The following is a 14,217-nucleotide window of genomic DNA, read 5'->3' on the forward strand; positions in this document are numbered from 1 at the left end:
GGTTGAGGCAAAGTGCACTGAGGTTTCAGATTAATTTTAAGTCAGTGTAACTAGACTCAAACCTGTCAAATAGAAATCAGAGTCAACACAAATTTTTTGTCAACAAAAAATAGATTTGCCTATTTCTATAACAAAACCGACAAAGTCTTGGAAAGTGTTTTCTGCGTTCTGCTGGCCGTGGAAGCATTTAAACTGATGAAAGTCCTGCGGACACGTAGAGGCAGCAGTCAGTTGGTGAGAGATAGGTGAATTTGGTCACGAGGCAAACTTCATAGCTAATTTCATCACACCCAGCTTGTTCACCGTTTGAAGCTCTGGCTGTGGGATTGGTGCTTGGCTGTGGTCGTGGAGAAGACACCGACAGAAGCATTGGGCCCTCCTGACCACGGCTGTTTCAGGCGTCACAGTTTCTGTGTGTCTCAGTTGGCTGAGCACACTTCTCAGTCATCGTTTTCTGGGATTCAGAAAGCTGTAGCGGGTAGACGGGCAGCAGACAGTAATCAGGCCCATTTTTAGTTTTTACGTGTGAAAAGTTAGCTTTGGGAAGCGCTTTGGAGCCTCTCAGCCAGTCCAGCCATTGGGTTGGTCGTCACGGCTGTCATGTACAACCCACTTTGTGTTTCGTGTCACGGTCCAGTTTGAAATGGTTGCTGGTACATAGAATAATGGGGTGGAAATTCAAAAGTATGATCTTTAAAAAGTTTTCAGTCATCTGGTGAGGTCCTCACTGAATGTTTTCACTTTCCCAACTTAATTCAAATGTCCAGTGACCCTTCAGTGGTCCACAGTGAGTACCTGGCAACTTCTAGTGTAGTTGTGAGAACATCCTCTTCAGGAACTGGTCACTGCGCTCCTCCTCGTCATGAAGGCCCGTCTCCTTTGCAGAGCGTCTTGACCCCCCTCAGCCTGGTGTGTTCATCAGCAGTTTCTGGGCCAAACACATCGTTAACGCTGTTAGTTTTCTACGCTGCTTTGTGGTCTGTTTTCATCTGGAATAAGGAAAGACTTCAATTTGCCTCTTGTCCAAAACCATTTCTACATTATAAAATATAGTCAACGAGTAATGTTACTAGCAAAAAAAAAATATGACTCAGAAGTATAAGCCTTAAAATAATGTATAACATGACCATATGTAAGAATGTATTCCAGTGTCAAAAGACAGATTTCAATAGTTCAAAAAATTTTTACTTTTTACACCAAATTAAATAAATGAAACATTAAAAAAATAAATGAATGAAACATTAGTGCAGACTGTCTATGCCTAAAATTAGAGCATTTGGCCGGGCGGTGGTGGCGCACGCCTTTAATCCCAGCACTCGGGAGGCAGAGCCAGGTGGATCTCTGTGAGTTCGAGGCCAGCCTGGGCTACCAAGTGAGTCCCAGGAAAGGCGCAAAGCTACACAGAGAAACCCTGTCTCGAAAAACCAAAAAAAAAAAAAAAAAAAAATTAGAGCATTTGTAGAGTATTTAATATTGACTTCATACTGAGTAAGAGCCTTATATTACTCAGAACTGAAAGAAATTCAAGACTGGAATTTCTCGGAGAATATACATAAAATTTCTGTGTTTATCATTTTGTGCATATGGTGAGAGTGTTACACTTGTTACACACTTTCAGATTAGTTTTTATATGACGTATAACGGGACACATGGTTCACTGCGCAGAGTGCAGTAACAGAGTAGACACTAGAGGGCGCTCATAGATCACCTGCGAGACTCTAGGAGGCGAGCCCTTGCAGAGGAAAATCTGAGTTCACAGCCTGCCTAGCATTTCTTTATCTCTCTAGTAGTAACCAAAGTCACCTGTGGTATAGTAAATAATTGTTGTATTCAATGAAAACATATTTTTAGAAAAATCCTAGTCATTTGACAACGATTAAATTACCTCTTTTTGAGACAAAGAAGTAATTATTTTTAAAAGGTAATTTTAGCGAGATCCAGGACAGGCACCAAAGCTACACAGAGAAACCCTGTCTTGAAAAAAACAAAAAAAGAATAAGATGGATTGTGTATAACTTGAATACCTTTTAGTATGATTAAATTTTTTTATTGCTTATCTATTTGTGTGTGTGCATGTGTGTACACATGTGCATGCGTGCCTCACACCCTTAGATAACGACTTCCAGGCTTGATTCTCTCCGACCGTGTGGGTCTCAGGAATTAAACTTAGATCATCAGGATTGCCTGCCAGTGCCTTTACCCACTAAACCATCTCAGTGGCCTTTTAGTATGATTTAACAGACTGTTCTGAATATACAGTATTCTGAAATACACAGAAACTAAAAATAATATATATATATATATATACACTTTATCCTTGCTACCATCCAATAAAATATGAAAATTATTTTAGAAAATATTGATTACTTATATCTAATTATCTAGTGTCTTTTTTTTTCTTTTTTTGGAGCTGAGGATCGAACCCAGGGCCTTGTGCTTGCCAGGCAAGCGCTCTACCACTGAGCTAAGTCCCCAACCCCTTATCTAGTGTTATCATTCATCCCTCCTCCACCCACCTTTTGTCACCCTTCTCACTTCCTGTTGGTTCTTCCACCCCGCCAGGTGGTTTCCTTCTTTCATGCCGTGGATTCTATCACCCTTCTCCCACTCATCCTACTCCCCTGTCTCACAGTCCCCTTCTGTCTTAACCCCACACACACAGGTGAAATGTGGTGTTTGTCTTTCTGAGTCTTACTTTGCTTAGCACAGTGATCTCAAGTTCCACCCATTTTCCTACAAATATCATTTTTTTTTCTTTACAGCTGAACATAATTCTGTCATGTCTGTGTGCATTTCTTTTAATCTACTCATCTCGATAGATGTTTAGGCTGGTTCCATTTCTTAGCTTATAAATAGTACATCAGTAAACAGGGATGTGCATGTGTCCTGTGTTAATGGTACTTACGAGTCCTTTGTGGTTCAAGCAGTTCCTGTGGGAATTTTGTCTTTAGCTTTTGAGAAGCCTCCGCGCTGATGTCCAAATGGTAGTACCAGTTTACTGACAGTGAATACGGATTTTCCTTTCTTTACATTTTTAGCATTTGTTGTCCTTCTTTCTGGTAATAGCCATGCTGATTGGGGTAAAAATCTCAAGCAGTTTTCATTTGCATTTCCCTAGTGGGTAGGAATCTTAAACACTTTTCTGAATATTTATTTACGTTGTAGTTCTGTTTAGAAGTTGTCATCTGTGTGTGTGTGGAGAGTTGTGTATGCAGATGTGCTCACCCAATGGAAGTCTGTGCACCTATGTGGAGACCCGAGCTCCATGCTGATGTCTTCCTTTACCACTTTAGCCTTAGTTTTTGAGATAGCGCCTGTTACTGAACTTGGCGCTAACCAGTTGGCTTGACTGTCCAGTGAGTCCTTAGGCTCCACCTCTGTCTTCCCAGCACTGGGGGCACAGACACTGGCGTGCCTGGATTTTACATGTGTGCTACAGATCTGAACACAGGTCCTCCTGGTGGCACAGCAGGCCTTGTCCTCCCGAGCATCTCCACCCTTGTCCTCCTCCGAGAGCCGTCTGTTCAGTTCACTACTCCGTCATTGCTGGGGTCACTAGTTTTTAGTGTTTTTTTTCTTCAGTTTTTTTTTATATTTTAGATATTAATCTTCGGTTTGATATGTAGATAGATATTTTTCCCATTCTGTAAGCTGCCTCCTCACTCTGTTGGTAGTTTCTCCATTGTGTAGAAGCTGTGTGATTTCATGCAATCTCATTTGTTTATTCTTAGAATGATTTCCATGTTACCATAGGAATTCTTTCCACAGAGTCCGTGCCTGTGATTGTTATCTTAAAGACATGGTTTCCTCTAGCAGTTTGAGAGTTTTGGGCCTTATAGTGGGGTGTTTAATCCATTTAATCCAATAGTTTTTTTGTGCAGAGTAAGAAATATGGGTACAGTTTTATTCTTTTACATGTAGGTATCCAGGTTTTCCAACATTTTGTTAAAGAGACTGTCTTTTTTCTAATGATTGTTTTTGTCAAAGATTAGGTGGCTGTAGTTGTGTGGCTTTATTTCTGAGTCCTTTTGTCTCATTGATCTGTGTCTTATTTGTGTGTCTTGTCACTTTAACCAAAGCAAGCTAAGGAAGGATGGGTTTATTTTGACTCAGTTCAGGTGTCCATCGTTGGAAGGGAAGCATGGTGGGCGGAGTGGGAGGCCGCTGATGTTGACTCCACAGAGAACAGAGTGCTGATGGTCACCTTGCACTCTTCTTTTAATTCAGTCTGGACATCTGTCTGCCCATGGAATGCTCCAGGCCAGTCTTCCCACCTCAGTTAACCTAGTCTAGATCATTCCTCACAGGCACACTCAGGGCTTGTTTTCTAGGCGATTTTAGATCCTGCCAGGTGACGCTGTTGACCGTCACAATTCTACATCATGCCAGCTTGACACCTGACCCAATTACCTTTATCACCGTAGACTCATGACCTTTTTATAATAGAAAAGTTGATTTAGTACAAAAAGTCTCCATTGTTTTTAATAATTACAGCATTGTTTAAAAATCCAAAAGGGAATAATTGGGACAATAGTAAGGAGTGATCAGACCAAAGTCCAGCTCAAATCTGCAGCTCCACGTCCAGCTTCGGGGACCTATGATGCAGTCTTTGGGGCTCCAGAGGACTTGGTAGCCCCTTCCACTCCTCCAGCTCTCACCTGCAGCATACATAGCCTTTTCTTTCCTCTCTTCTTTTCTTTTTTTTTTTTCTCCTAAAGACAGGGTTTCTCCATGTAGTTTTGGTGCCTGTCCTAGATCTTGCTCTAGACTAGACTGGCCTGAAACTCACAGAGATCCGCCTGCCTCTGCCTCTGAGTGCTGGGATTAGAGGCGTGTGCTACCACCGCCCAGCTTTATACATGGCCTTTTCTTGGGTCAGCTTTACTCAGTGTCTGGAGTTTTCCTTGTGGGTTTGGGTACCGGTATTTCCAACATCTTGGGTTCTCCATTGTAAATTAGTTTTTTTAAAAAAAGATTTATTTATTTATTATGTGTATAGTGTTCTGTCTGCATGTATCCCTGCAGGCCAGAAGAGGGCGCCAGATCTCATTACAGATGGCTGTGAGCCACCATGTGGTTCCTGGGTATTGAACTCAGGACCTCAGGAAGAGCAGTCAGTGCTCTTAACCTCTGAGCCATCTCTCCAGCCCCCTGTAAATTAGTTTTTACTTTGCAGTTTCATACAGTGGCGTCTCAGGACCTCCAGCTTTGTCACACGCTGCTTTGCCTCAGGGCTTTCTGACACTGGATCAGGCCTCCACGATCCTCTTAATCTATTTTTCATGTCTGCAAAGCCAGTGATGCTGCTACCCAGTTGTGCTGCCCGCTTGGGATGGAGCCTGAGCCGCTCAGCCCACAGGTACATCAACTTCTGTGTGTCAGCCCTGGGGAAACACAGCTAGGCTTCCAAGGAGCAAGGAGCGGCTTCAGTAGGGTCTGTTTCAGGGTAGGTGCTCCCCTTTCAAACAAATTAGCATTGTTCACAGGTGGAGCTTCCAGTGACTGGAGTCTTGCCCTCAGGACACCGTTTCTGTTGTGTTAGAACAGAGTAGCAGCTTCCTTAGTGGTGCCAGGCACTTGAGCAGTAAGTAGAGCCGCTTTCAAACCTGCCTTGTCTGTAAACACACATCTAACATCTTTCTGCTTCGCTCGTGGATCGCTCACGGAGACCTAGATGGGAGCAGTTAAAATAGTTGCCACACCACGGCCTGAATGTGCTCCTGTCTTGGAATTTCCTAAGTCAAACAAATCAGTCTTTTTTTTTTTTTTTTTTTTTTTTTTTTTGTTTTTTTCGAGACAGGGTTTCTCTGTGTAGCTTTGCGCCTTTCCTGGAACTCGCTTTGGAGACCAGGCTGGCCTCGAACTCACAGAGATCCGCCTGCCTCTGCCTCCCGAGTGCTGGGATTAAAGGCGTGAGCCACCACCGCCCGGCAACAAATCAGTCTTTACATTTAAATTCAACCCCACTCAAGTCCTCGGGATACAGATGCAGCCAAATTCTTGGCCAGAACATCACAGGAATGCCATTAACCCAGTTTCCAACAGGAGTCCTCAATCCTCTCGGAAGCGTCATAAACTCCACTGTTTGTGTTTCTCTTGTTAGCTTGTCTTCTGGGCCCCTACCAGAATGGCCTGTTAACTTCTGCGTACAGGATCCTAGGCTTAGATGGCCCATCCCTGACAGCCTTCCACAGGCTCCCTGAGACCAGTTCCAGCGCTGCCGGAACCACGTGGTCAGGTTTATTACAGCTCCAGCCCACTTCTCAGCACCAACTTCTGTCACTCTGTGACCTGTTGCTGCGACAGAAGCAACTTAAGGCAGACAGCGTTAGTTTTGGGTCACACCTCAAGGGCTCAGACATCACAGGAGAAGGCGGGACAGCTGGAGTGTGAGCTACTGACCACCGAGACTCCATAGTCAGGAAGCAGGGTTATGATGATGATGCTCAGCTTGCCTTGTCCTTTTTCGTCAGTCCGGAACTGCAGCCATGGATGGTCCTGGCACTCTTGAGGCTGTCTTTCCTCCTCAGCTATCTTAACTCCTCACCAGCATGCCCAAAGGCTGCCTGTCTACTAGCTGATTGTAGACCTTATCTACTTGACAGTATTAACCATCATGTTCTATATCCCTCCTCATTAAACTTTATTTTAATGGGTCTTAAAATACTGAGACAAGTTTTTGGTCAAGTTACTTCTATTAAAAAGTACTGATTTTAAAAATTAATGACTTAAAGGGCCACAAGAGAAAAGATTCTCCCTCCTTGGGCGGGGGATTTTACTGTGCTTTGTTATTAACCTAGTGTTGAACTTAAGTGACCCATCGAGACAAGTAGTCCTGAGACCATCCATGCCGGTGGAACGATGACACCCATTTCGTTTTTTGAGCTTCCTGGGCAGAGGTGGTGACCTTGGCACCTTCAGCAACCCTCTTGTCTGTGGCCTTGATGGTACACAACAGCCTGATTCATATGAGGAGCAAAATGATCCAAGAGAGGAAGTCAGAGAGACTCTCAACACAAAGGCTTAGCGGGAGCCATACCAATGATGGCAGCTTCGTGGAGCGGGGCAGTGGAGGGCTGTCTTCCAGCTTCCTCGAGGAAAGGCTACCAGTCTTTCCCTCCAGCCTAGCACCTTTGCGTGCTGTGTAAGCCGTGGGACAGTCCAGCCCAGGGGCATTGCCAGCTTTGGTTTGGCCGAGTGATTCAGGGTGATCACCTGAGCAGTGAAGCCAGCTGCTTCCATCGCGGGACGTTTTTGTGTTGCCACAGGGGACATCTCGGACAGACATGTTCTTGACGTTGACACCTGCAGAGCCACCAGGAAGAGCCTCAGCGACATTTCAGTAGACTTTATACTTCAGTTGTGACATTGCCTTGTTAACCACCAAGCAGGAATGAAAACAGCAGTCTCCACTTGGCCCACAGTACCAATACTACCCATTTTATAGACGTCTGGGAGAGAGGCAGGTGCAAAGGCTTGTCATTGGACAGATTGATGGTGAGATACATCCCAAAGCCACCTCAAGTGTGCTTGCATTGTCATTGCTAGCTTTATTTATTTAATTTTAATGTGCATTGGTGTTTTGCTTGCATGTATGTCTGTATGAGGTTGTTTGGTACCATGGGTCTGGAGTTCCAGACAGTTGTGAGCTGCCATGTGGGTGCTGGGAATTGAACCTGGGTCCTCTGGAAGAGCAGCCAGTGCTCTTAACCGCAGAGCAGTCTCTCCAGCCCCAGTCATTGCTCTCTTCATGAGTGACTGCATCCTTGAGCCAAGGCACATTAACACTTGGTACCAACGTGTTGTCAGCATTCTAAAGAGAGATGACCACAGATGCTGCCATGCCAGGTTCATAGCCAGTTTGCTTTAAAAGCTCTTTTCATTATGTATGTGTATAGATGTCGGTCCACCACGCATGTGCCTGTTGCCCACAGAGGCCAGAAGAGAGCATCAGATTCCCTGGAAGTGGAGTTACGGATGGTTGTGAGCTGCCATATGGGTGCTGGAAACTGAAGCTGGGTCCTGTAAGATTAGCCAGTCCTGTTTAACCACTGAGCCTCTTTCCAACCCATCATAGCCAGTTTTCTTAATGTAGGTACTGACTTCTTTAACAATTTCTTCATATCTTCTGACTGTGGAGTGGCTCAATGGAATCCATTTTTTGATAGCAACAATGAACTCTTTTATACCCAGTGTTTAAACCAAAGGGCATGCTCATGATTTTGCCGTTTTTGGAGAGTCAGCTTCAAATTCAGCAATACCCACAGCAGTCATCTGCCAGTGTGGTCATCCCAGATAGGCCTGTAAAGGCTATGTCCTAGGGCGTGGATATGATCCTTGCTGGTCTAAGTCCCAGGGAGATGTTACTAGTGATTCCATTCTTAGCTTTCAGTTTGTCCAAGACCCGGGTAATCCTGGAGGAGCTCGTTCCCATCTCAGAAGCACCTCTCTCAAATTTTTTAGTGGTTCTTTGTCTCTCATCGAGTTTGTAGATCAAATGGCCAGTAGTGGTGACCTTGCTCAATATGTGTCCAGTGGTGGGGATGTTCTTGTCTTTCCCATTTTATCTTCAATTCAACGGGGTTTTTGTAACACTTGCTTTCTTGTGACAAGCTTTTGTGAAAAAGTGTGTGTCGGTTTTTGTTGCTAATGTGGGATAGGGCAGAGATTAGTGAGTTAGAAGCTCAAAGACCAATATATAGAATCACACAGAAAGTTGGTTCTTTGGAAGAATAAACAAGATTGGTAATGCTGCAGCCAAACTAACACAGAAAGAGAGGGAGAGAGAGAGGGAGAGAGGAGAGAGAGAAGAAGAAGGAGAGGAGAGAGAGAGAAACCTACACTAATAAATGTTGGAGGTGCAAAGAGGGTGTACAGCCAATTCCAGCAAAGTCCTGTGACTCATTAGGGAATAAGTTTTTCTGTTTTTTTTTTTTTTTTTTTTTTTTTTGAGACAGGGTTTCTCTGTGTCACAGCCCTGGCTGTCCTGGATCTCACTCTATAGACCAGGCTGGCCTCGAACTCACAGAGGTCCACCTACCTCTGCCTCTCAAGTGCTGGGATTAAAGGGTGTACCACCACTGCCCAGCCTCATTAGGGAATAACTTAAAAACATATCCCCCAGCTGGGTGTGGTGATGCACACTTTTTTTTTTTCTTTCTTTCTTTTTTTTTCCGAGACAGGGTTTCTCTGTGTAGTTTTGGTGCCTGTCCTGGATCTGTCTATAGACCAGACTGGCCTCGAACTCACAGAGATCCACCTGCCTCTGCCTCCCGAGTGCTGGGATTAAAGGTGTGCGCCACCACCGCCCGGCGATGCACACTTTTGATACCAGCATTCAGGAGGTGGAGGCAGGTAGATCTCTATGACTTTGATTCCACCTGGTCTGTATAATGACCATCCAGGACAGTTAGAGCTATGTAGTGAGAGACCCTGTCTTGGGGAGGGAGACTGCCCCAAACTGAAAACAAAAAGAAATGGATAGATTCCTAGGTAACTATGACATCAAAATTAAATCAAGAAAGTACAACCAACTGTTCCTCTCATAATTTATTCTTTCCTGTGTTCCCGTGATTAAGAAGCTGCCTTCCTTTTCTGTGTATAGCATTCCTTTGAGAAGCTTGTAGTACTGGCTTGGTGGTCATGGACTGCCTTAGTTTGTGCTTGTCCTGAAATACCCGCCCCCCCTTTTCTTCCTCTCTCAGTTTTAAAGGTAGACTTGCTGAGTATCGCAGTCACAGCTGGCAGTTACTCTATCTCAGGACTCAAGGCCATCAGATTAGGTCTGCTGAGACCGCTTGGCCGATGATCTGAGCTCAGGCCCCAAAACTTACTTGGTGGGGGGAAGGGGCTGGTTTCCTCAGGTTGTCCTCTGGCTCCACACAGGCACCATGGCATGGATTCCCCTCTCCCAACACACACTAAATAAGTAAATATATGTTTTTAAAAGAAGGAAGAGCTTCCGGTGTTAGGGTTGCTGATGAAAGATCTGATGTTCTGATGTTTCTGCCTTTGTAGGTGAATTGGTGTTTTTCTCTTACAGCTTTTAATACCGCCTCCCCCTCTCCTCTCTTTGTGTTTTTGACATTTTGAATATAATAAATTATAGAGAAGTTCTTTTGTGGTCATGTCTTTTTAGGATTCTAAATGCCTTTTGAGTTTGGATTTACGATTTGAGGAATCTTCTGTTATAATTTCACTGACTGGATTTTCTAGTGTTTAATCTTAGCTCCTTCTGTCCTCTGAATTTGTAGGTTTGCTCTCTTGCCCTGTTCCCAGACTTCTTAGATTCAGTGGTCCTGCTGGGTTTCCCCTTGTTGCTATTTGAACATGATAATTCCTTGACCTTGACCTCCATCCTGATAGTGTTCCTGTATCTGGTTCAGTCTATCAGTAAGGCTTTCTACCGTGGTTTTATTAGATTCATTGGGTTTGTTGTTTGTTTTCCAGAAGATTTTATTTATATGAATGTTCTGTCTGCATGTACACCTGACTGCCTGTAGAGGGCATCAGATCCTATTATAGGTAGTTGCTAGCCACCAACCATGTTGTTGCTGGGACTTGAACTTAGTATTCTGGAAGAGCAGCCAGTGTTCTTAACCACTGGGTGTGGGGGTGGGGTGGGGGTGGTCAGTGTTCATTTTTAACATTTCTGAGTTTTTTGTTTGTTTGCTTTTTATGTTTTTTTTAATCTCAGTTTCCTTGCTGAAGTTATATATTGCTAATTTCCTCATCTGATTTGCAGACCTTTTTTGCTCTGTGTTGCTGACTTTCCTCTCTAGGTGTTGGGTTCATTTGTCTGCTTGTTTGTATCCTCTTTCTGAATACCATAGATTTACCACAAGTGGAACATTCCACATATGGCCTTGTGGAATTTTTGACTTTCAGTAAGATTTCATAATTGTCTTCATATGGATTCTACTAATTTTGTTCATATTTTATATTTTTGATCATGATAGTAAAAATGTTTTTCCATTCTTTGTTCTTATTGCTATAATGAAGAGAAAAGCTAATAGTTTTGAATGTTTATGTAGTGTCCAGTCATGGCACCAAAGATTCTTATTAATTCTCAGTTATTTTAGTCTATTTCTATTAGACTGGAATCTTTGGTGTTTACCATATCATCAGCAAAAAATGTTTTTAATATTTTGCTTTCAACATTAAATATGAGTATTCTCAGGTTCTTTGACAGACAGTCGTAGAGAAGGGTTGTCAAAGACATAGGACCGGAAACGGGAATGCCACAGAGCAGATACACCACAGGAACTTGAGCAGCTCTTCATCTTGTACATTCTTGCTCTGTGGCACTGGAGAGTTAGCCCGGCAGCCATTTTCCTGATTGCTTTGTACATAGGAACCACTACTATGTAGGGAGACGTTAAAGCTCAGTGGATATAGTTCACTTTGTGCAGAGCCCATTAAAAACCTGATTTAACATAAGCTGTCAATCAGAGACTGATTGTTTGCTATATCTAGGAAATTGTCAGCTGTTCAATTCCAGTGAAGGTGATTAAAGCCTTTAAAATGAAAAGGTCTATGGTGTCATTAAAATATTCCATTTTAAACAATTTAGTTCATGAATAACTCTTAAAGTCTTTCATGTTGATTAAATGAAATTATGCTATATTTAAAAGATAAGCATTAATAAGAAAAACAGGATTTTCTTTGAAGTATTTGTAGAAGGAGCTGGCTGGCTTAGTGAGGGAAGCTCTTGCCTTGAAAGCGTGAGAGCCTGGTGCCTAAGCCACACAAAATGCCAAGCCTGAGGCTGGAGAGATGGCTTAGCCTTTAAACCACTGGCTGCTCTTGCAGAAGACCTGGTTTGGTTCCCAGCATCTACAGGGGAGCTCACATGCATCTGCTCATGGGATCTGATACTGCCTTCTTGCCTCTGTGGGCAGCTTGCTTCTGATAGGCACATGAGCACATGCATGCATGCAGGCAACGGTGCATACACATAAATTTAAAAACCTTTATTTTTGGGAGTGGGGAGGGTGTAAAGCCAAGCATGGTGGTGTGCACTTGTAATCTCAATGTTGGAGCAACAGAAGGATCCCTTCTTGACTTACTGGCCAGCCAAAGTAGCATAATTCTTGAACTTCAGGCCAAAGAGAATCTTAAAGGAGATTGATGGCACTCCCAAGGATGGAGACCTGAAGTGGTCCTCTGGCTTCTACACAGTCAAGCACACATGAGTATGGGCACCCATATATATACATTCACACTTGTGTAAGTGTGAACGAGCACACACACAAACGCATGTATTAAAAATATTTTAGGAAGAACATGAAATACGAAGCCGAGAGTTAGAAGTTGCCAACTTTAAGTCTTTGCTGCTGCTTAGCTTTCAGAGAACTTATTGAACAAGTAATATATGTGAAGGGGTTTGAAGTGTAAAGAACAAGACAAGCATACAGCCATGTCATTTGCATAGAGATTTCTGTTCTTTATACTGGTTTGAGTGAAGTGACATTTAGATTAGAAAAAGGAAATGTGGTCATGTGAAGAAAAATACAAAACAGAGCTGATTGATACCAGCATTTTCTAATCAGGACTTGCCCTTTAGTATTACTGTTTTCCCGTTGACATGTATTCATTGTACACAATACTAGGTTTCATAAAAACATTTTTGTTTGTTTGTTAGTTTGGTTGTTTTTTCAAGACAAGGTTTCTCTGTGTAACAGTTCTGGCTTACCTGGAACTCCCTCTGTAGCCCAGGCTGGCCTTGAACTCACAGAGATCCGCCTGCCTCTGCCTCCCAAGAGCTGGGATTACAGGCGGGTGCCACCCCCACCTGGCTTTCATAAGAACATTTTTATAACACTGTAGAATGTGCTTTGGCCATGTCCTCTCATACCCCGTGTGGTAGCTTTGTCAGTGACACAATCTAGAATTATCTGGGCGGGGTGGGGTGGGGTTGGGCGGTGGTCTCAGTGAGGGATTATCTAGATTAGCTTGGCCTAGGGGTATGGCTGTGGGAGATGATCTGGACCACTGGACAGGGCCTCCTGGATTGTGTAAGAATGGAGAAGGCAAGCTGAGCAGCAGCCGCATGCATTAGTCCATTGGTCCTGCTCTGGACTGTATGTGTCATGTGACTAGTGCTTCACGTGCCTGCCACCCTGACCTCCGCACAGGGGCTGACTGTGACCTGGCACTTGAGCCAAGTCAACCCTTTCTCCCTCCCCTTTGTGTCCTTCCTCCTCCTCCGCTGTCCTATCCAAAGTGTCACCCTGAGTCTGACCACTTAGTGATAGGGTAGGCGAGTGGGAATAGTGTGAGTGCCGTGGGGAAGGGGTGGGCTGCATGGGTGATGCTGATTGGACCTTGTGTATTTTAAAATGGCAGGAAGGAGTCACACCATACAACAGGGCCAGCGTAGGTTTATCATCGCGGGGAAGGGGAGAGAGAAGGGCCAGGGAAGGGGGCCGAGACTGGTCCCTGGGGACGAGGAAGAGAAAGGAGAGAGAGACAGGAGGTGTACACGGCCCGCCTTTTATAAGGAAACGTAGTGAATGCACACAGCGGGTACTCTTAATGGCTGCAGCTGAGGGGTATCCTGTCAGGACCCTAAGGGCAGGCCGGGATAGATGCCTGAATGCTAACTGACCTTACTTGGGATATTCCGTAGATTTGTTTGAACATCGCTGTTTTGCATTTTCTGTGAGCTTTGGCTTTCCTAAGGATACAAGCTTAATAGCAGGTGTGGGGTGAGGCCCACTGCTCTTTCCAATAACTGCTCGGGAATGCTGGGAATTGTAGTTTATCGCTTGTTGTTTTTCTGAGCTAACTCTGATAACTTTCGTTTACATGTTTAATATAGGGAATATTTGTGAAGGTTCATGTGCCAGTCATGGTCCAATGAGTTTAAGGGAATTGGAGTTGCAGCCTTGTTCTGGCCTTATTCTTCCCATGACACACAAAACAACAAAAGGCAATGATGCTGAGTTACCAGGAGCAGCTGAAGACTCTTCTCAGGTAACAAAGCAAGAACTTGGTGCTTTACTTAACATGAGAATCAGAACTCTGTGAGTTCAAGGCCGGCCTGGTCTACGTAGCACGTTCAAGGATAGCCAGAGCTATGTAGGCAGACCCTGTCTCAAAACAAACAAAAACAGACTAAGTTCAATACCTAGAACATTTTTAGTGGAATGGGAATGGCAGAGAGAGACAGGGTCTTGCTGTGTAGTCTTGGTTGGCCTGAAGCTCCCTATGGAG

At 44.0% G+C, this 14,217-nt stretch overlaps 1 protein-coding gene, 1 non-coding gene and 1 pseudogene across 9 annotated transcripts in view; 1 reads left to right on the top strand and 2 right to left on the bottom strand.

Moving 5' to 3' along the window:
* Kiaa0586 (KIAA0586 ortholog) overlaps positions 1-14,217 on the top strand; it is a 107,288-nt gene that overhangs the window by 68,176 nt on the left and 24,895 nt on the right. For 7 of the 8 annotated variants that reach the window (XM_006990718.4, XM_076550850.1, XM_076550853.1 and 4 more), the window contains one exon: positions 13,823-13,977. The exons of the other annotated variant lie outside the window; for it this stretch is intronic. In XM_006990718.4, coding sequence (XP_006990780.1) covers positions 13,823-13,977 — 155 coding nt within the window. The remainder of the gene's footprint in view (positions 1-13,822; positions 13,978-14,217) is intronic. 8 annotated transcript variants of the gene reach the window in all.
* Trnaa-ggc (transfer RNA alanine (anticodon GGC)) lies at positions 2,404-2,476 on the bottom strand. The gene has a single exon. It is a non-coding gene; the product is annotated as a tRNA-Ala (tRNA).
* LOC143268519 (elongation factor 1-alpha 1 pseudogene) lies at positions 6,809-7,508 on the bottom strand (annotated as a pseudogene).

This window comes from Peromyscus maniculatus, chromosome 14 (genome assembly GCF_049852395.1).
Source record: "Peromyscus maniculatus bairdii isolate BWxNUB_F1_BW_parent chromosome 14, HU_Pman_BW_mat_3.1, whole genome shotgun sequence".
Classification (NCBI taxonomy): domain Eukaryota; kingdom Metazoa; phylum Chordata; class Mammalia; order Rodentia; family Cricetidae; genus Peromyscus; species Peromyscus maniculatus.